General features: G+C 38.6%; 1 protein-coding gene across 1 annotated transcript; it reads left to right on the forward strand.

The window, feature by feature from the left end:
* Positions 1–7103: 7103 nt before the first annotated feature.
* Positions 7104–13975, forward strand: nrsn1 (neurensin 1). Its single transcript, XM_020596599.1, has 6 exons — positions 7104–7212; positions 10656–10771; positions 10929–11021; positions 11159–11277; positions 11699–11886; positions 12153–13975. Exons 2-6 carry the CDS (start codon positions 10673–10675, stop codon positions 12254–12256), a joined length of 603 nt encoding a protein of 200 aa, XP_020452255.1. The 5' UTR covers positions 7104–7212; positions 10656–10672; the 3' UTR covers positions 12257–13975.
* The last annotated feature ends 4561 nt before the right edge of the window (positions 13976–18536 follow it).

Here is an 18536-nt window from a genome sequence, read left to right on the forward strand (position 1 = left end):
TTCTGGAAGAAAAGAGCTCAGCTCCTTTGATAGGAGTTGAGCTGGCCTGGAGAGCAAGGAGGCAGGTGCACCACAAGAGAGAAGGGGAGAGAGGCGTATGTGTGTGTCAGAGGATGCAGCCCAGTCATCCCATCTATTGAGAGAAAAAGAGGGGCTTTTGGCAGAGCTGGCTGCTGTAATTGGAGAGCTTGGTGTGGCCAGAAGTGAAGCGTGGTTGGCTGTTGCCACGTGGTGATGGTTGCTTGCCAGACGGCCTGTCTATACACATGTGCGCACACACTGCCATGCACACAGGAACACTAATATACACTCGGGCAGACATTTAAACTTCTGAGTGCTTTCCACTGACAATCACTGGTTCTAAGCCTTTTCTAACTTTGCCCACACCAATTGTTACTTTTACCATGACCTAAACTGTGATTCTCAAACTTGTCTCTAAAATTTAAATAAATTGTAAAATTAAGGGATTTTTCAATTGGGATATTTCTACTGTGCAAGATAATAAATACTTAAATCACTGACCCCCGTACTATACAAACACACACAAGCTGCAATCCTGTAACCACGGTAACAGTGAGTGCAAAGGAGGCCTCTTCCAGATGCTTTTGTTCTTAGGGACATCCCTTGGAGACTGTCTGCCATATCACCATGGGACTGCCTGTCTCTCTCTCTCTCACACACAAACACCAAGAGAGACAGAGAGAGGGAAAGACAGGCACCTCTAATCCTCTAATTTAAGGCTTTTTCATTTAAATGACCAATTACAGAAAGAAAAAAAGGGGGAAAGAACCAAAGCAGAGGGGGCTGAGGAGGAAAGTAAACTGAACAGCAGATGGAATTAACAAAATACAAAAAGAGCAGTAAACAGGAGAGGCACCGCAGTGTGTGTCATGTTGAAATACAGCTGAACAGAACCTTGCTCCATCAACTGTGAGGCAGGTGCAACATACAGCTCAGATTCAAGTTCACTTCTACTTGAGGAACTATCATTCTTCTATGAGAAGCTATGGCTGTTTGCACTGGTAAAGCTATACTTTCCTATAGTACCACCAAAGTAGTGGAATTTTCTGGCATTCAGTTGTCTTAATGAAAGCTAAAGAAGCTTGGATGTCAGTATGCATAAATCATGACTCAAAAATCATAAGTCTGTTGAGAATACAACTTTCTTACAGACTCCTGTGTAGCTACAGGCCTTCTGACAGATCCCCTACTAATACACCAAACATCTTCCAAATCCCAGTCATCTATAATCTTAACCCAAACACAAAGGCCACCCCAGCTCCAGCTTAACCAATGAAATTCTGCCCTAATTTCAATAACAGTTTGTCTAATATAAATTTTTTTAGCAGTGCTCACCTACTGTGAATGGTTTAAAAAACACAATAGGTGTGTAATGTGGTCCAGTGTGATTAATTGCTGTTAAGTGTATCTCTCATAAGTGATGCTATGTGTGGTGAGCAAAGCAGAGAATATTACAGCTCAGACTCAGTCTCAGCAATCTCCATAAACTAGTGAGTGATGAACACTCAGTGCAAGTATTTGAAGTAATATAATTTAAACATGTGGGTAGCTGTGTATAAAGAGTTGTCACAAAGTTTAAACAAAATCACTTCTCATTATTTATAAATGGTGGATGAGTATGATTAATTACCAAGTAACAAATATTAGGAAACAAAAAAAAAATGTACTTAAAAAATGGCAAAACTATTTCTTAGATAATTCATGCTCTTTTACCTTTTGGTGTATCCTCTGAAATGAGATGTAAGTTCAATATGAACTAGAGGTCTAACTGTCTAATGCTCATCTACTTTTATAATAAAAAAGAATCTATTGTAAAATTACATTTTTCCCATTTAGCTCTACCCACGGAATATTTATATGACTGATCTGTCTAGAAATCACCAACTGTGGCTTTACCATCCTAACCCGATTCTCCGTATCCCCCCTGGAACTCCTCAGTTTGTTAATACTGTACAGGGAGCAAAAGCAATGCATTCTCAGAGCTAGTTGAAGGCTGAGCCTTTGGCCAGACTCTTATTATATGGAGATCATTAGTGATGAGGTAGCATGTGTTACATTACAATAACATTTGCATAACACTTATCTGTAAGCTCCCCCCCCCATTATTCTAACACAAGCCACATGACAAAGATAAAGATGAATTTAAACCAAAGATGGCCTGTTGTGCCAGGGTTCCAAATTACACACAACAGAGGGTCTGTGTTTCCTCATATGTTCCATCATTTTTTTGAGATTTTACAAATGTTGATACAGTTTAATATCTGTACAGCTAGAACTGTGACAGCTTTGCCCAACTAAGAAAGATCACTTCCACTGGAGCAACACTTTTTTATTTGCCCCTTTCTATCAGTTCTTTATGAAGTACAGCACGGCCCAAGTGGAAAGTCCAAGCTTCCAGCTCTGGTATGACAGAATGACAGGGGAATCAATGGGATGAAAAATGGACAGCAACACCAAGACTAAGGGCACTGAGATGTATAGATCTGCTGTCCCTCCCCCTCATCTATCATACAAATAACAGGGGAGGGGGAGGGATGGGGGCTAAAGTCATGTGTAGAAGCATAAAACCCGATAAACCTTTTTGTCTTACTGAAAAGATTCCAGAACAAACAGTTATTGATTACTGGTTTGCGTGGAGGAAACCTTGAAACTGTAGTATGATTAAAGTTTTAGAAGTAACTTTGTAACTTTAACATATTTCATAATAGCGATCTGTCATTGCTTTTATGACTTTCATTCTCATTACAGTGTAAAAAGAAATAAAAATAAATTGTATACATTTTCAGAAAGCTATCACACACGCATGGCTATTTAGCTCCTGTTATTGTCTGAGCTGGATTTATTAACACTCCTTGCACAAAATGTTTGTCAATTTGAGTTAAGTTATGGAAGTTACACCACTTTACTGTCTGCACAAAGAGTGCAGACAGTAAAGGCGGTTAAAATGTTTGAATTACAAACTTGTAATTCATAAGGGGCCAAGGTAGTGTAAAATACTGATGTGACAGAACTTATTCCATGTCTGCACAGCATGTTTATTGTTGATGCAGAAGACATGATGTCCAGTAGATGTCAGCCTTGTGAGCAGGACGTCATTATGAGCTCAGGTGTTCATATACATAGATCTGAATATTTGCAGTTTTTGTGGCACAAAGATCCCACTCAGCATTTACAGTTTTACTGTAGTTTAGAATGTTCTCACACCTATAGAAAATTAGACTTAGGTTCCACAGGTCGTACAATGTGAATGACATCATGCTTATATGGTAAGGAGAAAACAATGTCAAATGATAAATTTGAAGGTGCTAAACTATTAAAGGCTTAATAAAGGGATTGTGGACAAAAGAACTTCATTTAGGCAATTTATTGTAACCATTATTGTACAGTTGCAAGCAGGTTGCTCCTACTTAAGCTGCAGTAAAACACTTGGAGGGGCTCTGTTTATTCCAGCTGTTGTTGCCTTTGTAATCGGTGCTTATCATATTGATTCACAGAAGAGATGTGCCATGTCAGGTTTCATGCAGTGTAGCTGCAGCTTCAGTGCTAATCTAGGTGCCAATGTCCTGCTATGCAGCCAGGTAGCATTGAAGTGTTTAGCAGTTAAGTGCTGTACTTTGGTTTCTATCTAAATAACTCTCCAATCAGGAAAACGTAGCCTTCACTGCATACATTATTGTTGATAAATTCATCAGTTACTCTTTCTCATCTTACTAGCTATCAGATTAGCCACTTGTTTACACCACCATCATCCACTTGAACCAGAGGGAAGAGTGAACACTTAGTACATCATTTCATAGTTATTGTCCTGTCTGCTTGGCTGCTTACCTCTGCTGTGCACTGTATCACTTTATGTACGAATAAAGTGGGAGCAGTGAAAAGCATTTCACATTATTTGTGTTGCATCTGAACAGCCTCTGAGGCAAACACATTCACACAGCAGATGTACACAGTGTGCAAGTATAGCACAAAATTAGTATAAATTTTTTATTGTTTCTTTGCTCTATGACTAATAATCTCTCCTGATCCTCCCACCTCATCTCTCCCTTTCTCTCTAATGAGCTGTGGTCTGTTATCAGTCATTACAGGAAGCCTGATTATCCAACTGGCATTCTGCACACGCACACAGAGAACTTCCTGAAGGTGACCTTTACACGTCGCCATAGAAACTGCCTCTCTCTGCTCAGAGATGCTCAGCCTGTACACAGAGTAAGAGAGACTGAGAGAGAGAGAGGGAGAGATAACAGAGCATTTTCTTCCAAGCAAATGCATGTTAGTATGCAGCAATGTGCACATGCACATATCATTTTGTGATGTGCCAGTACAGATTATTTTCTGAACCAAAGATAAATAAACATGAACTTGCCTAATATTAAACATGGGGCATTTAAAAGCTTCAATTTCTTATACTTTAATGCACCTACACTACAGTAATTCAGGTTAATAATAGCACTTAAATACATGCCATTAGAACATTACATTTACCGTAGGGTGTTTGTCTACTTTATCACAGGAATGCATGGTGTGAAAGGTATTTGACCTGTCTAAAAATACACTATAAAACCATTTAAACAATAACACACAAGAGCTTAAAAAGATGTTAAAGGCTCTCATCTCAAATATGCTTATTATGATTTAACACTAATGCTAAATGAATGAGATAATTACTGCACTTTTAAAAAGCATGTCAGATCATCACCAATGTGTTGTCAAGTTAAGTGGTTACACAGCTTGTTTATCTCATGAAGCTTCTTCAACACCAGCACAACAACAACATGTATGGTGAGTCTGTTCCTCAAAGTAGCTCATCATTGACAAAATTGACATTAGACAAATATCAAGCAAAAGCAAAGAACAAAAAGGCCAAGCTTAGCATGGATGGCTGAAGCACAACCGAGACACTCTGGCAACTGAAGCAAAATAAATCAGGTGTATAAAAGCAGGAGGGCTGATGAGCTGATGTGAGGCAGGTGTAAATGGGTGTGGCAGGCAGAAATGGTGGTAAAACACACAAAGGAAAAATGGGGCTGGACCTGAAAGTAGAGGGGGCAATGTAAACTGAATAAAAAATGATGGTAAACAACCAAAATAGAAGAATGAACAGGAGGTTGTGACACATCTCCCTTAAAAGAAAAGAAAAAAATGGAGAGGAGTCATGTTTGCATATTTTTATAATCATATTTGATGTGCACCTATTTGTGCTTTGAGACCATTGCAGCAGCTGTATAACCCTAACAAACTGGTGATTTTCAATGCCATAGCTATAAATACACTAAAGGAGCTCATGTGTTTGTTGTCTGGACATTTTAGCTACCGGTTAAACAAAAAATAGTTCTCAGAGGCTTGACATTAATAACTCACTATTGTTATATATATATTTACAAGCCCACTAAAAGCTGCAGCTGCCCTACCCCTCTTGAAAAAGCACAGTCTGGATGCTTCCATACTAAACAACAATGACATTTCAAAATACTCATTCATTGGTAGAGTAATTGACAAATAGTTTCTGTTCAATTAAACAACTTTTTCTTTTGAAGACAAACAACATTTTGGACAAGTTTATAATACTGAAAGTGTACTGACAAAAGTACTAAATTACATTTGTGGCTTTACTTGATGCTGGCAAAACTACAGTCCAAGTCCTATTAGACCTCAGTGCAGCTTTTAACACTGTGGATCACAATATCCTTCTGCAAAGGCTGGAAATATGATTAGGATTTACAGGCAGAGTACTGAACTGGTTCAGATCATATCTGGAAAATAGAAGCTTTTTTTAATATCTGTTGGCAACTGGAGATCCAAAAGGCTCACCATGACCTGTGCTATTGCCCTTGTCTTTTCAGTAGTGCAGCCTATATTTTGCTCTGTGTACCTGTGTTAGCCCTCTGAATATGATTCTTTTTGTCTCCTTTGCTGCAGGCTAAAATTCTGTCTTGCATATCTCTAATCTAATAGAATTTCCTCTATCTTGCCCACTAATGAAAATTTATGTTGATTGATGTTGGCCAGGTGCACTTCAGAGACAACTTCAGAGAGGGAGCAATGGGAATGGTAATTAATCCAAGCACAATTTATGTAAATTTCATTCCATGCTAGAAACTAAAGAAGATAATGTTTTCCTAAAGATATTGTCAAATAAAAGTTCTAAAGCAGATCTGCTTATGGTGAAATCATGTGTGGACTTTTAGGGCAGTATAGAGAAATACATTTCAAACTCACATTAGGGCTAGCACTATTCTAAGCATTTGTTCCAAACATTGGTTCCATAAACTTAGTGGGTCTACGTACACAGGGATTTTATCTGGACATCTGAAATGATGCTGGACGTCACACTACTCTACTTGGCAGTTTGGCAGTTGCACCTAAATCCTGATATTAAGAAGAAACTTACTGTGAAACTAAGTCTAACTGAATAGCAGACTCTCTCCTATTCTTTAGTGAAAAGTGATTTTGTATTTGAGTCGTGATGTGTTTGTCTCTTTATGTCAAGAAGAGTACTGAGATGGTGACTAACACTGCCTTCAGCAGTGTATATCACTAACAGTGATAAAGATAGACTGTCCTGTAATGTGCCTGGAATTCAGAAACATGCTGTGTGTGTGTGTGTGTGTGTGTGTGTGAGAGAGAGAGAGAGAGAGAGAGAGAGAGAAAGAGAACGTTTTGAATAATTGTGTACCTGTTTTGGATTTGGATGTATGACTCAGATAGCTTTCCATGACCCTTCATTAGTTTCTCCTCAGACTGTTCAAGGTCTCCATTTGTGGCTCTATGTACAATTTACTTTATTTTGAGCTGGTGACCATGTTATTTTGTATTAACATGTTTCAATATGTGCACTTGGGTTAAGTCATCTACATAAATTCATTCATCCTTTAATCCATCTATGAAGGTTGATTCTTGAATGAATGTCTGTTTACCCAGTCCTTCCAACCCTCCTGCATGTTTATTCATATTCACAACTGAATCATATATTGTCATGGATGTGACGCTTGCGCAGTAGACAGCGTGGAAATCTGAATCATCGATAAAAAGGAAATAGGCTATAGAGAGCGAGTGGGAGAGGGGGAGAGAGAGAGGGAGAGAGAGAGGGAGAGAGAGAGAGAGAGAGAGAGAGAGAGAGAGGTGACTGTAGAATGATGGGACCCAGCTGAGGGAAGAGCAGCGAGTGATCAGTCTATGAGCTGGTAATGACAGGTAAATGACGATTTTAATTATTTCTCATAACATTTCCGAAGCTGTGACACCTGATGCATTTTACGGATTCATATTTTCATAGCGGTGTCATCCGTCCACACGATGTCCACTTGCACATCTGGAAGCGGCTTCCATGTGGCGAACAATGTCGAACAAATATTTGTTTTCAACATTGTGTTTTCACCTTTAACCCAATCCGATGATTAGCCTATTATATTAGTTTATACGGATTTTACGATGGTTGGTATCCCAATCAAATCAAATGAAACTTTACCCATATGCTTGTAGCCCACCTGCGGATGGCTTCTCTTTCAGAAATTACACCCCCATCCCCAGACGGTCAAGATGTCAGCCTACTATTTGGTGAAAGGGGCTCTATGCAAAGCCCACCTTTCTAAGCTGAAATGGGAAACGTGCAATGTGTCTATTTGCGTCTCGCGGTGTTCGGAAGGACGACTGGATGAGGTCTGATTTCAGACTGGCGTCACATATTACGTCTGTGTGTGTATCCTGCTCAGATGGATGGAAATAATGGCGTTCAGCACCACGGCCAGCTCCCCGTTGACAGGACATACTGTACTGGGGGCAGGATTACTAGGCTTGATAATTATGTTGTTATATTTAGATTGTATTTTTAAAATCTAGTTTGATTTAGATCAAGATAGGATGGTATTTATTTAGCCTGATGATTTGGGAGCTCTACTTTTGTTTCAGTTACAACTGGAAGAGGAAAACTGAAAACTGAAAATGCAGAGGAGCCAGAATTACCTCATAAGAGTCATAGTGAATATATATGAGCTGTTAGCTCATCTGATTGTTTGACCATTTTCACATTTGGTTTTGGTGGTGTTTTTTCATTACATAGCATTTAGGGGCTACTGATAAACTGCATTCCTGTTATGTTATTCAGGATTTAGTCAGGCAGATAACTTTATCTATAGGGCAGACTGGACCATTTACCCTGGTTGTATGATATGTATACATACTGTACACATTTGACAGGGATCGAATAGAAGAGAACTGGGCCTCGGAGTCTCTATGACTTGGAAGCTAGCTGCAGTTCATCAACAGTTTCTCCTATTTATTTGTTTATTTAAGTAAATGTGCCTGAATGATAACTATAAACTTATTTGGATAATATGTAGACATGGGTACAGAAAGACATCACAGCATCTGGGCATCTTGTGCATGAGAATTTTCAGTAGGTACAAATTAAGCAGTAATATGATTAACAGGATGTGCCAGGGAACAGTGTGCCTCATCCTAATGCAATATTTTACTCATCACACTCATGCCATCCTAAATTGAGTGTCTAAAGCTTGAGGGTGCCAAATGCTGTACAAATTCTAAAGCCTTTTGTTACATTTGTGATTTTTGAGCTACTTAGAAGAAAATTGCCTTAATTTAATTTGATGATGACAGCAGAAGATAGCCTGCCTCTCGCTGTGTAACTTCATTTGTCAAAGACAAGCAAAAATAAGCAAGGCACTGGTGATTTCTTTTATGGATTGATCAATATTAGGGATATATACCTTTCCTTTTTAGTTCTTTTGGCAAGAAACAGTTCTAACACCAGGATTAATGTTTTATTCCCACTTCTATTTCCCTGTTGTGGTGTAACAGAAACAGCAGTTGTGATTTAGTGCTATCTGTCAGAAAGTTATGTACAGTATCTTCATATAAAAGCAGTGAGCTGGGTAAAGCCTCTGGAGTTTAAACAAATACTGAGGGAACTGCAACTCAATATAAAAAGAAATATAACTTTTCCTAGAACAGCTTTCTCTTGATTTATTTTCCTCTTTACATGTTAATTTTATAGGGACAAAACAAATAAATAGGCTAAAATATGCAATATATGATAATAATGAACAATACTAATGTATAACCATACAGCTGCAAAACAAAACAAAACAAACAAACAAAACAAACAATAATTTATCCACATTCTTTGATTGAGATGTATGTTAAACATTTTCATCTTGTAAAAATGGTAGGTTTGGATAAATTTGTTTCTACTGCAGGTTACTGATCCATTAACAGCACTGACATGTTTACAGAAAAGTCATTACTAATACATTTAAGGATGTCCCATCCAGTTTCTTTCTTTCTTTTTTGTTTGTTTTGACACCAGTATGGATCCAATTCCTTTAATATTAGGCACAGTGGATTTAGAAAGTATTCAGACCCTTTCAAGATTTCTCCAGTTTGTTATGTTTCAGACTCATCTTTCAATTCGCTCTCTCTCTCTCCTTTTCTTATGAAATACTTCATAATGAAAAAGCAAAAATAGGTGTTTTGTAAATGTATTAAAAATAAGTGAATGAAATGTATTTATATAAGTATCCAGACCCTTCACTTAGTTAGGTTATTTGGTTAAAGCACTTTTGGCAGCAATGACAGCTTCGAGTCTTCTTGAGAATAAAGCTGCTTGGCACACTTTTCTTTTGGAAATTTCTTCATTTTTTTTGGCAGAACTGTTCCAGGTCAGCCAGGTTGGAACAGCAGTGTTGGTGTGCAGTCATTTTTAGGTCCCTCTAGAGATACTCTAATGGGTCCAGGCCCAGACTCTGGCAATACCTGACTGAGCATTTGTATTTTGATCTTGATAGTTGTGTTGTTATATTGTTGTTTGATTTAGAGCAAGATAAGCTGGGATTTATTTAGCCTGATGATTTGGGAGCTCTACTTTTATTTCAGTTACAAATGGAAGAGGAAAACTGAAAACACAGATGTACCTGTCTAAGACGAGTCATAGTGAATATACTGTATATGAGCTGTTAGCTCATCTGATTGTTTGACCATTTTCACATTTTGTTTTGGTGGTGTTGGTTTATTACATAGCATTTAGGGACTACTGATAAACTGCAGTCCTGTTATGTTATTCAGGATTGAGATGGGGGAGGCAACAATGTGGTGGGTAGAGCAGTTGTCTCCCAACTGGAAGGTTGAAGGTTTGAATCTCAGTGCCTGCAGTCGAAGTGTCCTTGGGCAAAACACTGAACCCCATTGCCCCCGATGGTTAGAGCCATCGGTTGAGTTGGCGCCGCAGATGGCTGCCTCGGTTCTGTACCAAAAACAAATTCCTTGTGTGTAACATACTTGGCCAATAAAGGTGATTATCCTTATCCTTATTTAGTCAGGCAGATAGCCGTATCTATAGAGCAGACTGGACCATTTACCCTGGTTGTGTGATATGTATACATACTGTACACATTTGACAGGGATTGAATAGAAGAAAACTGGGCCTCGGAGTCTCTATGACTTGGAAGCTAGCTGCAGTTCATCAACACTCTCATTTATTTATTTAAATTTGGTGTGAATGACAGTGCATGGGTAAAAGCTGGACAGAGTATGTCCGCAAGCCATGTGAATGGTTTCTCAGAGGAAGTTGACAGTGATGCATTCATGCATGCATGTGTGTGTGTGTGCGTGTCCTCATCCAGGCAGACAGATGTGAAGAATGACTTCTTGTTCAGAGATCTGTGGGTCGGAGTATGGTGAACAAGCTCATGCCAGTGGGAACTACCAGCAGTATGGTGTTCGATCCTACCTACACCAGGTACAACCCATGTGCACGCACTCATGCACACATTTTGGTGTGAAGCCACACAAAAGCAAGGACAGGTACTGGATATCCTTCCACAAATATTAACCGTCCTCTTCTCTAACAAACTCTTCTTTTTCACACATCATGATCACTTCAACTGCTTATCCAGTTTTATGAGGAGTGCACAGCTTCTATCTGGGAACGTGATGAAGATTTTCAGATTCAGAGATCGCCAAGAAGGTGGAACTCTTTACTCTGGAAGGTGAGGGTAACCTTCACTTTACTCAAAGAAACTCAGATCTCGCCTGCTCTTATTTAAATAACCATACTATAAACTTAGGTTTTGCTGTACAGAACAAAACAGGCTCACCTTTATTCTTTCTTTTTTTTTTCGGCCAGGTCTGTCTCGCGTTTGGCACCCTGATCTTGTTTGCAGGCCTCATTGTTGTTTTGGTGGGTTACGCCACTCCAGCCAGGATTGAAGCATTTGGCGAGGATGATCTGTTTTTTGTTGACAGGTATAGGAACAACACAGTAGATGAATAGTAGGAAATGTACATTATTGTTAATGTTTTTATATTGATATATGATGTTATAATCTGTGCTGCATTTACATACCTTCCCTCCAAGACTAGATCATTGAAGAGTAGTTATTAGTGTGACATACAGTATAGTCTAATAGGTTCCATTTAGGGTTAGTCAATGCAAAAGTCTTGGATCATATCCTGGACAAAGGTTACCAAAACAATAACAAAATTAGAATAATTTTGCAAAGATTGCATACCATATCTTAAAACTCTAAACCTAAATAACTAAACCTAAGGTCTAGCTTAGACCTTGTGGTGTATAAAAATTATAGTTAAAAACAAAATGTGTAAAATGGCTTTAGACTTGTTACACAAATTCATTCTTTAAAATAACTGTTTATTTCTTGAACAGCCAAGCTGTCAGTTTCAACCGTGCACTGGATGTTTGTAAGCTGACTGGTGCTGTGCTGTTCTGTGTGGGAGGAACCTCCATGGCTGTGGGTCTCCTGCTGTCTGCCTTTGCCAAAAGCTACTCCAAAGAAGAATTGTATCTGCAGCAAAAGTTTAAGGAGAGGTTGGCAGATATGCACACAACAGTTGGTAAGATTTCATTCTCTTCTGCCTGTATTGTATTATTTTCCTAAACACTTCATTACCCATGCTCTTCCTTTTCTTTGTCTTCTACTTTTCATGTGACAAAAGCAAGCATGCAGACACACACCTAACCATCTAAGCATGCATATTTTTGCAACAGTTTGAATCCAGATGTTAACTACTAGTCATGAGTTGATAACAAAATGTGCAGGTGCTGCAGATTAAAATGTATGAATATCCCACCACCAGTAACAGAACTGCTTCTGCCACAGGTACTCCCATAATGAAAATGCCAACCCCCGGAGAGGGAAGAGTTCCAGTCACGCTTTCCAAAGTCCAGAACATCCAGCCAGCAGCCACAAAGTCAGAGACCTGACAGAAGTCTAGATGAAGGCCTAAAGTGAAGAAACATGTATGAGACGTGATCAGTGTGTAGACTATGCGTGAGTGCGCACTTGCGTATGAATGTCAATCTGTGTGTGCATTTTCTGTTTTGAAAGGTCAGCTCACATGACTCATAGCACAGGTTTGTCTTACTTTGCTGTGTTTGACATTAAAGCTGTTTTTAAGGTGGCATAGGTTCTGAGTTATTAGTATAGCTGATACAAGTTTAAGTCTTTTCTTTTAACATCAGTTGTAATTCATAGAGATCTAGCCAAGCACATGCAGGCCCTTTTTGAGCGCTTCCCATATAACAAGCCAGAGAAACATGTCAGCAACTCAGCTAAATAATGTCATCATTGTTTCAACAAAGCGTTTTACTGTCAAGAGAATTGACATTTTGTAAAAGAGCTTGCGGAGCAGTAGATGTAGTGGTGTTTGAAGTTGCTAATAATTGGCTGCCATTCACAGAAATTATCGAAAGGAGCACTGATCACAACTGTAATATCTGCAGTGTTTGTACAGTATGTGCAGAAAACATTGTGTGTACTGTGTGTACATGTGTATATGCAGCTCACCTGCTCATTCTGACACTGACACGTGCTGTAGTGCCATCAGTCATGACAGTACAATATGAATATAAATGTGCTTTCGCTTCTGAATACGTCATAATGTATAAGTACTGTTTACAAGCAACAACAAGCCAAGACAAGTCTTAACTGGTACTTTGCCAGATACTCACACTTTTTCAAAAGAAATTAGACAAATTAGAAGATAACTTTTTCTTCTGTCTTGTTAGGCACTTGAGCTTGTCTTCTTCAGTAAATCTTCAGAAAGGATCAATAGTCGAGACCAGAAAGACTAATGAAAGATACATTAAATCAGATAGAACACACAGAACAGCATAGTCTGTCACTTTTTTTTCTAAGCACTTCATTACCTATGCTCTCTCTTTTCCTAGTGTCCTTTCCATGTGACAAAAACATGTAGATACACACCTGTCTATACGAGCTAGCGTATTTTAGAACATCATGAATCCAGATGTTGTTAATTGCTAATCATGAAATGGTAAAAAATATATATACAGTGCATGTGTTGCAAGTTAAAATGAAGATCAAGGCTGTTGAAGAAACAAAAAACAGCACGACAAACATGTTGCGTAACTCGGTGGTGACTTGAGCGCATTCACTTCTTCAGTGAGATGACATCAGCTACATTGTTTTTGATGGCACTCATTGTCTTCAGCCTGTGATGATTCACATATGCTTTAGATTCAAGAACTTTCTTCCCCTGCTCACACACAAAACTTGACTTTGTGTTCACGTATTATACTGTGTGGGCATTTTCTAAGTTTCCCTGCTGGTTCATGTAGGTGCAGCCGGGCAAAATTGACTAAGGAATATAAATCAAAGGGAGTGATGTTTAATGAGTACTCTCTAGCCAGTGACATCGTCTCATCACTCTGAAGGAGCTGTGCCAAATATAGAGATACATGACAGAATCATGCTTTTGACAGTCACATCATATTGTGACACAGTAAATGTGACACATCAGCATACCCTAAAGCATTTCAAAATTAAAACCAGTCGTGGAAGGAGCACTCAGATTGCTTACTTAACTAAAAGGAGCAATACCACAGAGTAAAAATGCTCTGTTACAAGTAAAAGTCATGCATTCACAATGTTACTTAAGTAAAAGTACAAAAGTATCAGCAGAAAATATCCTTAAATACTAAAATGTAAAAGTACTCATTATGCAAAATGGTACAGTTTTCATTGATGTATATCATATTATTCAATTATAATTACTTTTGTATTATTGTGTACATCTCATTTAATGTTGCAGCTGGTAAAGGGGGCTAGTTTTAACTATCTTATATGCATTTAATTTGAATTACTGCTGAGGAGCCTGTGAATTTCAAATTAAGGATTTATAAATATAATTATACTGTATTCTGTTTTATTAACCTCTTTCTGCAGAGTAACTAGTAACTAAAGTAACCGGTGACTTTAGTTATTGGTTAATTTAGTAAGCAATAACTAAAGTTACTAGTTACTTTAGTTACTAGTAGTTGGGTTACTAAAGTAACTAGTAACCAAAGTTATCAAATAAATGTAGTGAGTACAAAGTACAATATTTTTTTTCTGAAATGTAGTGAAGTTGAAGTATGAAATAGCACAAAATGAAAATACTGAAGTAAAGTACAGAATTGTACTTATGTACAGTACTTGAGTAAATGTACTTAGTTATTTTCCACCTCTTTTGCCAGAAGGAAAGTTGGAAAGGAGTCAGTGACACACAGGCCTGATGAAGAGCCGCTGTAATCCAACACCTTCCACTTAAACAGAATATCGAATCATAACAGACAAGACCTAAGTGAGTAGTACTGTATGTAACATCCTGGTGACATTTGCATGTCATTTAATAAAGGTAAACAAAGTGGACAACCGTCTGCAGCACTACACTCTGACCTGGCACTTCATGCATTCAGGTGGCTGCAGGAATTTAATTAACTAAAAGAAAAACTTTTCACACGATGGAGTGTAGTGAAGTGGCAGCAAATCGCAGTACACTGACATTGCATCAGAAACAGACGTGATTTTGAATTGTCCACTCTCAGCGCTTGGCACTAACACACCACACAGATGGGGAAAAAGAATTTCAGGTCAGGACTGCACCAGACTGTCAGAGCTCTGCTTGCGTTTGCCATTTCAAAAATAGACAGACTTTTGTTTTTTACAGTTTTTATACAAGTTTGGCACAAGCTCCAGCTCACACACTGTAATTGTAACTTAGAAGCACAATAAGCAGTAATGGTCATGTGCTGTTGCTTTTTAAAACCTAAACAGTATTTATATGCATCATAAATATATTTGTAAATATTGTGAGCATGTCATTATAAGTTGTTTTATTTATTTATTTACCTCACTCACATATAAAACATGCTTGTTAGAACAGTTATATCCTACTGTGCATGAATGCTGCTGAGCAATTTATCATCTTCAAATCCATGCAGCACCAATGCTGGACACTTAATGTAGAAATTAATTACTTGCTTTTCTGGCTATGTTCATGTAAGTTGACCTCTGAATATCATTCCCACAACCTCCATGCTCCTGTGTCTTGCCTTTCTTCTTTTACTTCTCTGTGATATCATTTGGTCTCAGATACACAAGCAAACCCATAGCTATAACTATGAAGAGCAATGCGAAAGTTAAGACAGTTTCAAGGAACCTACTCAACTTAAGCTGCAAACCTACAATACAAGAAGAAAAACCAAGCAGCTAAAGAAGATGTTATAAACAAACTTTCCAGTGTGGTCAGAATGTTATTAAGTAAATGTGCTGACTTGTACTTCCATGCTGTGAATAGTGAGTATATGTCATTCCTTTAATTGACCAAAGTTGATTTCTGTATTACAATCCCATTTCCACAGTGGAGATTTTCCTGCTCTCCCAGTTTTGATCTCAGTTCCTCTGTTTTCTCTTCCTGTACCACTAGATTCTCCCATTAAATAAATACATAAAACAAACATGCTGTACTTATTGGAGGTCAGATCGGAAGTAGAGCATCAGTGTCTGCTTTTCAAATAACAGAGTAAAACTGAGATACCTGCAGCACAAAATGTGTGAAGACTGTATTTAACCTTTAAAACACACTCACTAATCCACCAGTACATTAACAGAGCACTGACTTTCCATCCACATCTTACTGTAAGTTTTTTTTTTTTTTTTACACATATTGTCACTATAATAACATCATACTGAGAACAGAAGGCAGGTTTATTCTTGTGGCTCCCTGCTTTATCAACTTTTTTTCCCACAACTTAAAATTGCTGCCAAACAACTGACACTCAGATTCTTTTAAGAATTTAAAGAGGGAGTGTGTTCTTCTCATTTTACAGAGAACACCAGAGAAAGAATGAGTAATAACAGGATTTGGCTTTCATCAATAAAAGACTCCAAACTGTCAGCGGTGTTCTAACATACTAAGCCTGCATTTCACTGCCTAGAAGCCCTTACTGTAATCAATCAGGAAATTCATTTAGATAGGGAAAGTGCAAAAGGATGTCTGCTATTCGGGTCCTTATTAGCACACCCACCCACAAACACACACCAGAGGTGTGGACTCGAGTCACATGACTTGGACTCGAGTCATTAATTTGATGACTTTAGACTCGACTTGAAAAAATGTAAAAAGACTTGCAACTCGACTTGGACTTTAACACCAATGACTTGTGACTTCACTCGGACTTGAGCCCTTTGACTTGAAAAGACTTGATACAAACCCAAATATTAAAACATTTTTAAATGCGTGCACTAATCCATTCATTTCACTCCTCCCCCTCTCTCTGCACCTGTGTGTATGTATGTGTGACCTGTCAGCACAGTAGCCAATCAAATGAATCCAGGAAGGTAAACAAAGCGCTATTCTGCAACTATGGTACCAAAGATAATTTCATTCGGGTACAAAAACTATGAAGTGGTCAACAAAAAACGAATTGCAGTATGCAGAACATGTGGGTCGAAGATTACGGACCGAGACGCAACAACTTCCAACTTCGTTCGACATTTGAAGTTGCACAAAGAACGGTAAGTAGAGCTCACGAGCTAATGCTAAGCTAACTTTAGCTTATCAGGAAACGTGCTACAGCCACGCTCATGGCATGCCATCCAGTTTGTATGTATTGAGTCCAGTAGTCAACTCATCCAAGATTTATAATCAACAAGTCGTCTATTAGCTCACTATCTGTCACTGACGCATGGTGAGGACTAGTGTAACTTTGATGCTGCTCCTGAAATAAATTATATTAGTAATAACACGCACGCACATAGTATTAATAGAAATGCTCAATATTACAATTTATGTATTAACATGGGCAACATAGCATAATTTGCTAAATGCAATTCTTGTTTAACTACATGGAATTTTCTGACGTGCTAATATGATTACATCGTACAGATTTGAAGAATACAGATGACTTCAAAAACAGAGAAACTCGCTGCAGAGAGACGTTTAATATTAAAAACTCAGTTGAGCAACACAGACCATGTTTCAGTCACTGTGGACATTTGGTCTGACCGAAAGATGAGGGGTTTCCTTGGTGTCACTGTGCACTGGATAGAGAAAGATATGGAGAGGATACAACTAAAATCCAAACTCTTGGGCTGTGACCGCTTCAAAGGCTCACACACCGGTGACAGAATCTGTGAACAATTTGAGGCAATATGTGATGAATACAACATTAAAGAAAAATTGGACTTCATCATTAGCGATAATGCTGCAAACATGCGGAAAGCATTCACTGTATGCTTCCCCACTCAAGATGAGGTGCATGACGATGATGGGGATCATCTTGATGACCCAGAGCTGTGGCATGACTTATCCCTGGAAGAGCAGGAAACACTAGATGCTGCTATGGCAAAGAAACAGCGCTTGCAGTGTTTTGCACACACACTTCAGCTAGTGGTGAGAGATGGCTTAAAAGAAACTAAAGTAGCATCTCCTGCTCTTTCAAAGTTATCCAAACTCAGCTCACTGCTGCACACAAGCACAACATTCAAAGACGCTTTCGAAGCTGAATTTGGGGAACAAAAAAGTATCCCTGCTGTTACCAACACAAGATGGAACTCAACAATGAGACAAGTGAAGGCACTTCTGCAGTGTGATCATCCAAATCTTTGTGCTGTTCTAGAAAAGGCTGGGCACAAGGAGTTGTCATTCACAGTGGAACCTGTTGAAAGAGATGGTGGACATCTTGAAGCCTTTTGGAGAAGCAACTGATATGACACAGGGGGAGAAGGTAGTCACAATCAGTGCTGTTGTTCCTTCTGTGCTGTCCCTCAATCACCACCTTGAAAAACTGAAGCCTCAAGTCTATTTCCTGAGTGGTCTGGTCAGAAGTCTCCAAGTATCCCTGAACAACAGATTTCTTGGAATCTTTGTCAATGTGAAAATGGCCAGAACACAAGATGGGATCACTGCCCCGTTTTCAGACCCAGTCTACCTCAAAGCAGCTGCTTTGGATCCTACGTTTTCTCTGTTATGGGTGGAACACCATGTGCTGGTCAGTCGTGATATCAAGACAGAGGTAGCACAGTGAGTTAAAGGTAAATATTATTGATTTTAATGTAACATTTTTCAGTCATAATTTTCAGTGTAATAAGTTTCATCATCAACACTTTGTTTCTATTTTATGTTTTGCCAGAACTGATCCTGCAAGATGCTGGAGAGTCTGAGCAACCTGTGCCTTTTGATGAAGGAGATCAAGAGCA

This window comes from Monopterus albus, unplaced genomic scaffold (genome assembly GCF_001952655.1).
Source record: "Monopterus albus unplaced genomic scaffold, M_albus_1.0 scaffold31.1, whole genome shotgun sequence".
Lineage (NCBI taxonomy): Eukaryota > Metazoa > Chordata > Actinopteri > Synbranchiformes > Synbranchidae > Monopterus > Monopterus albus.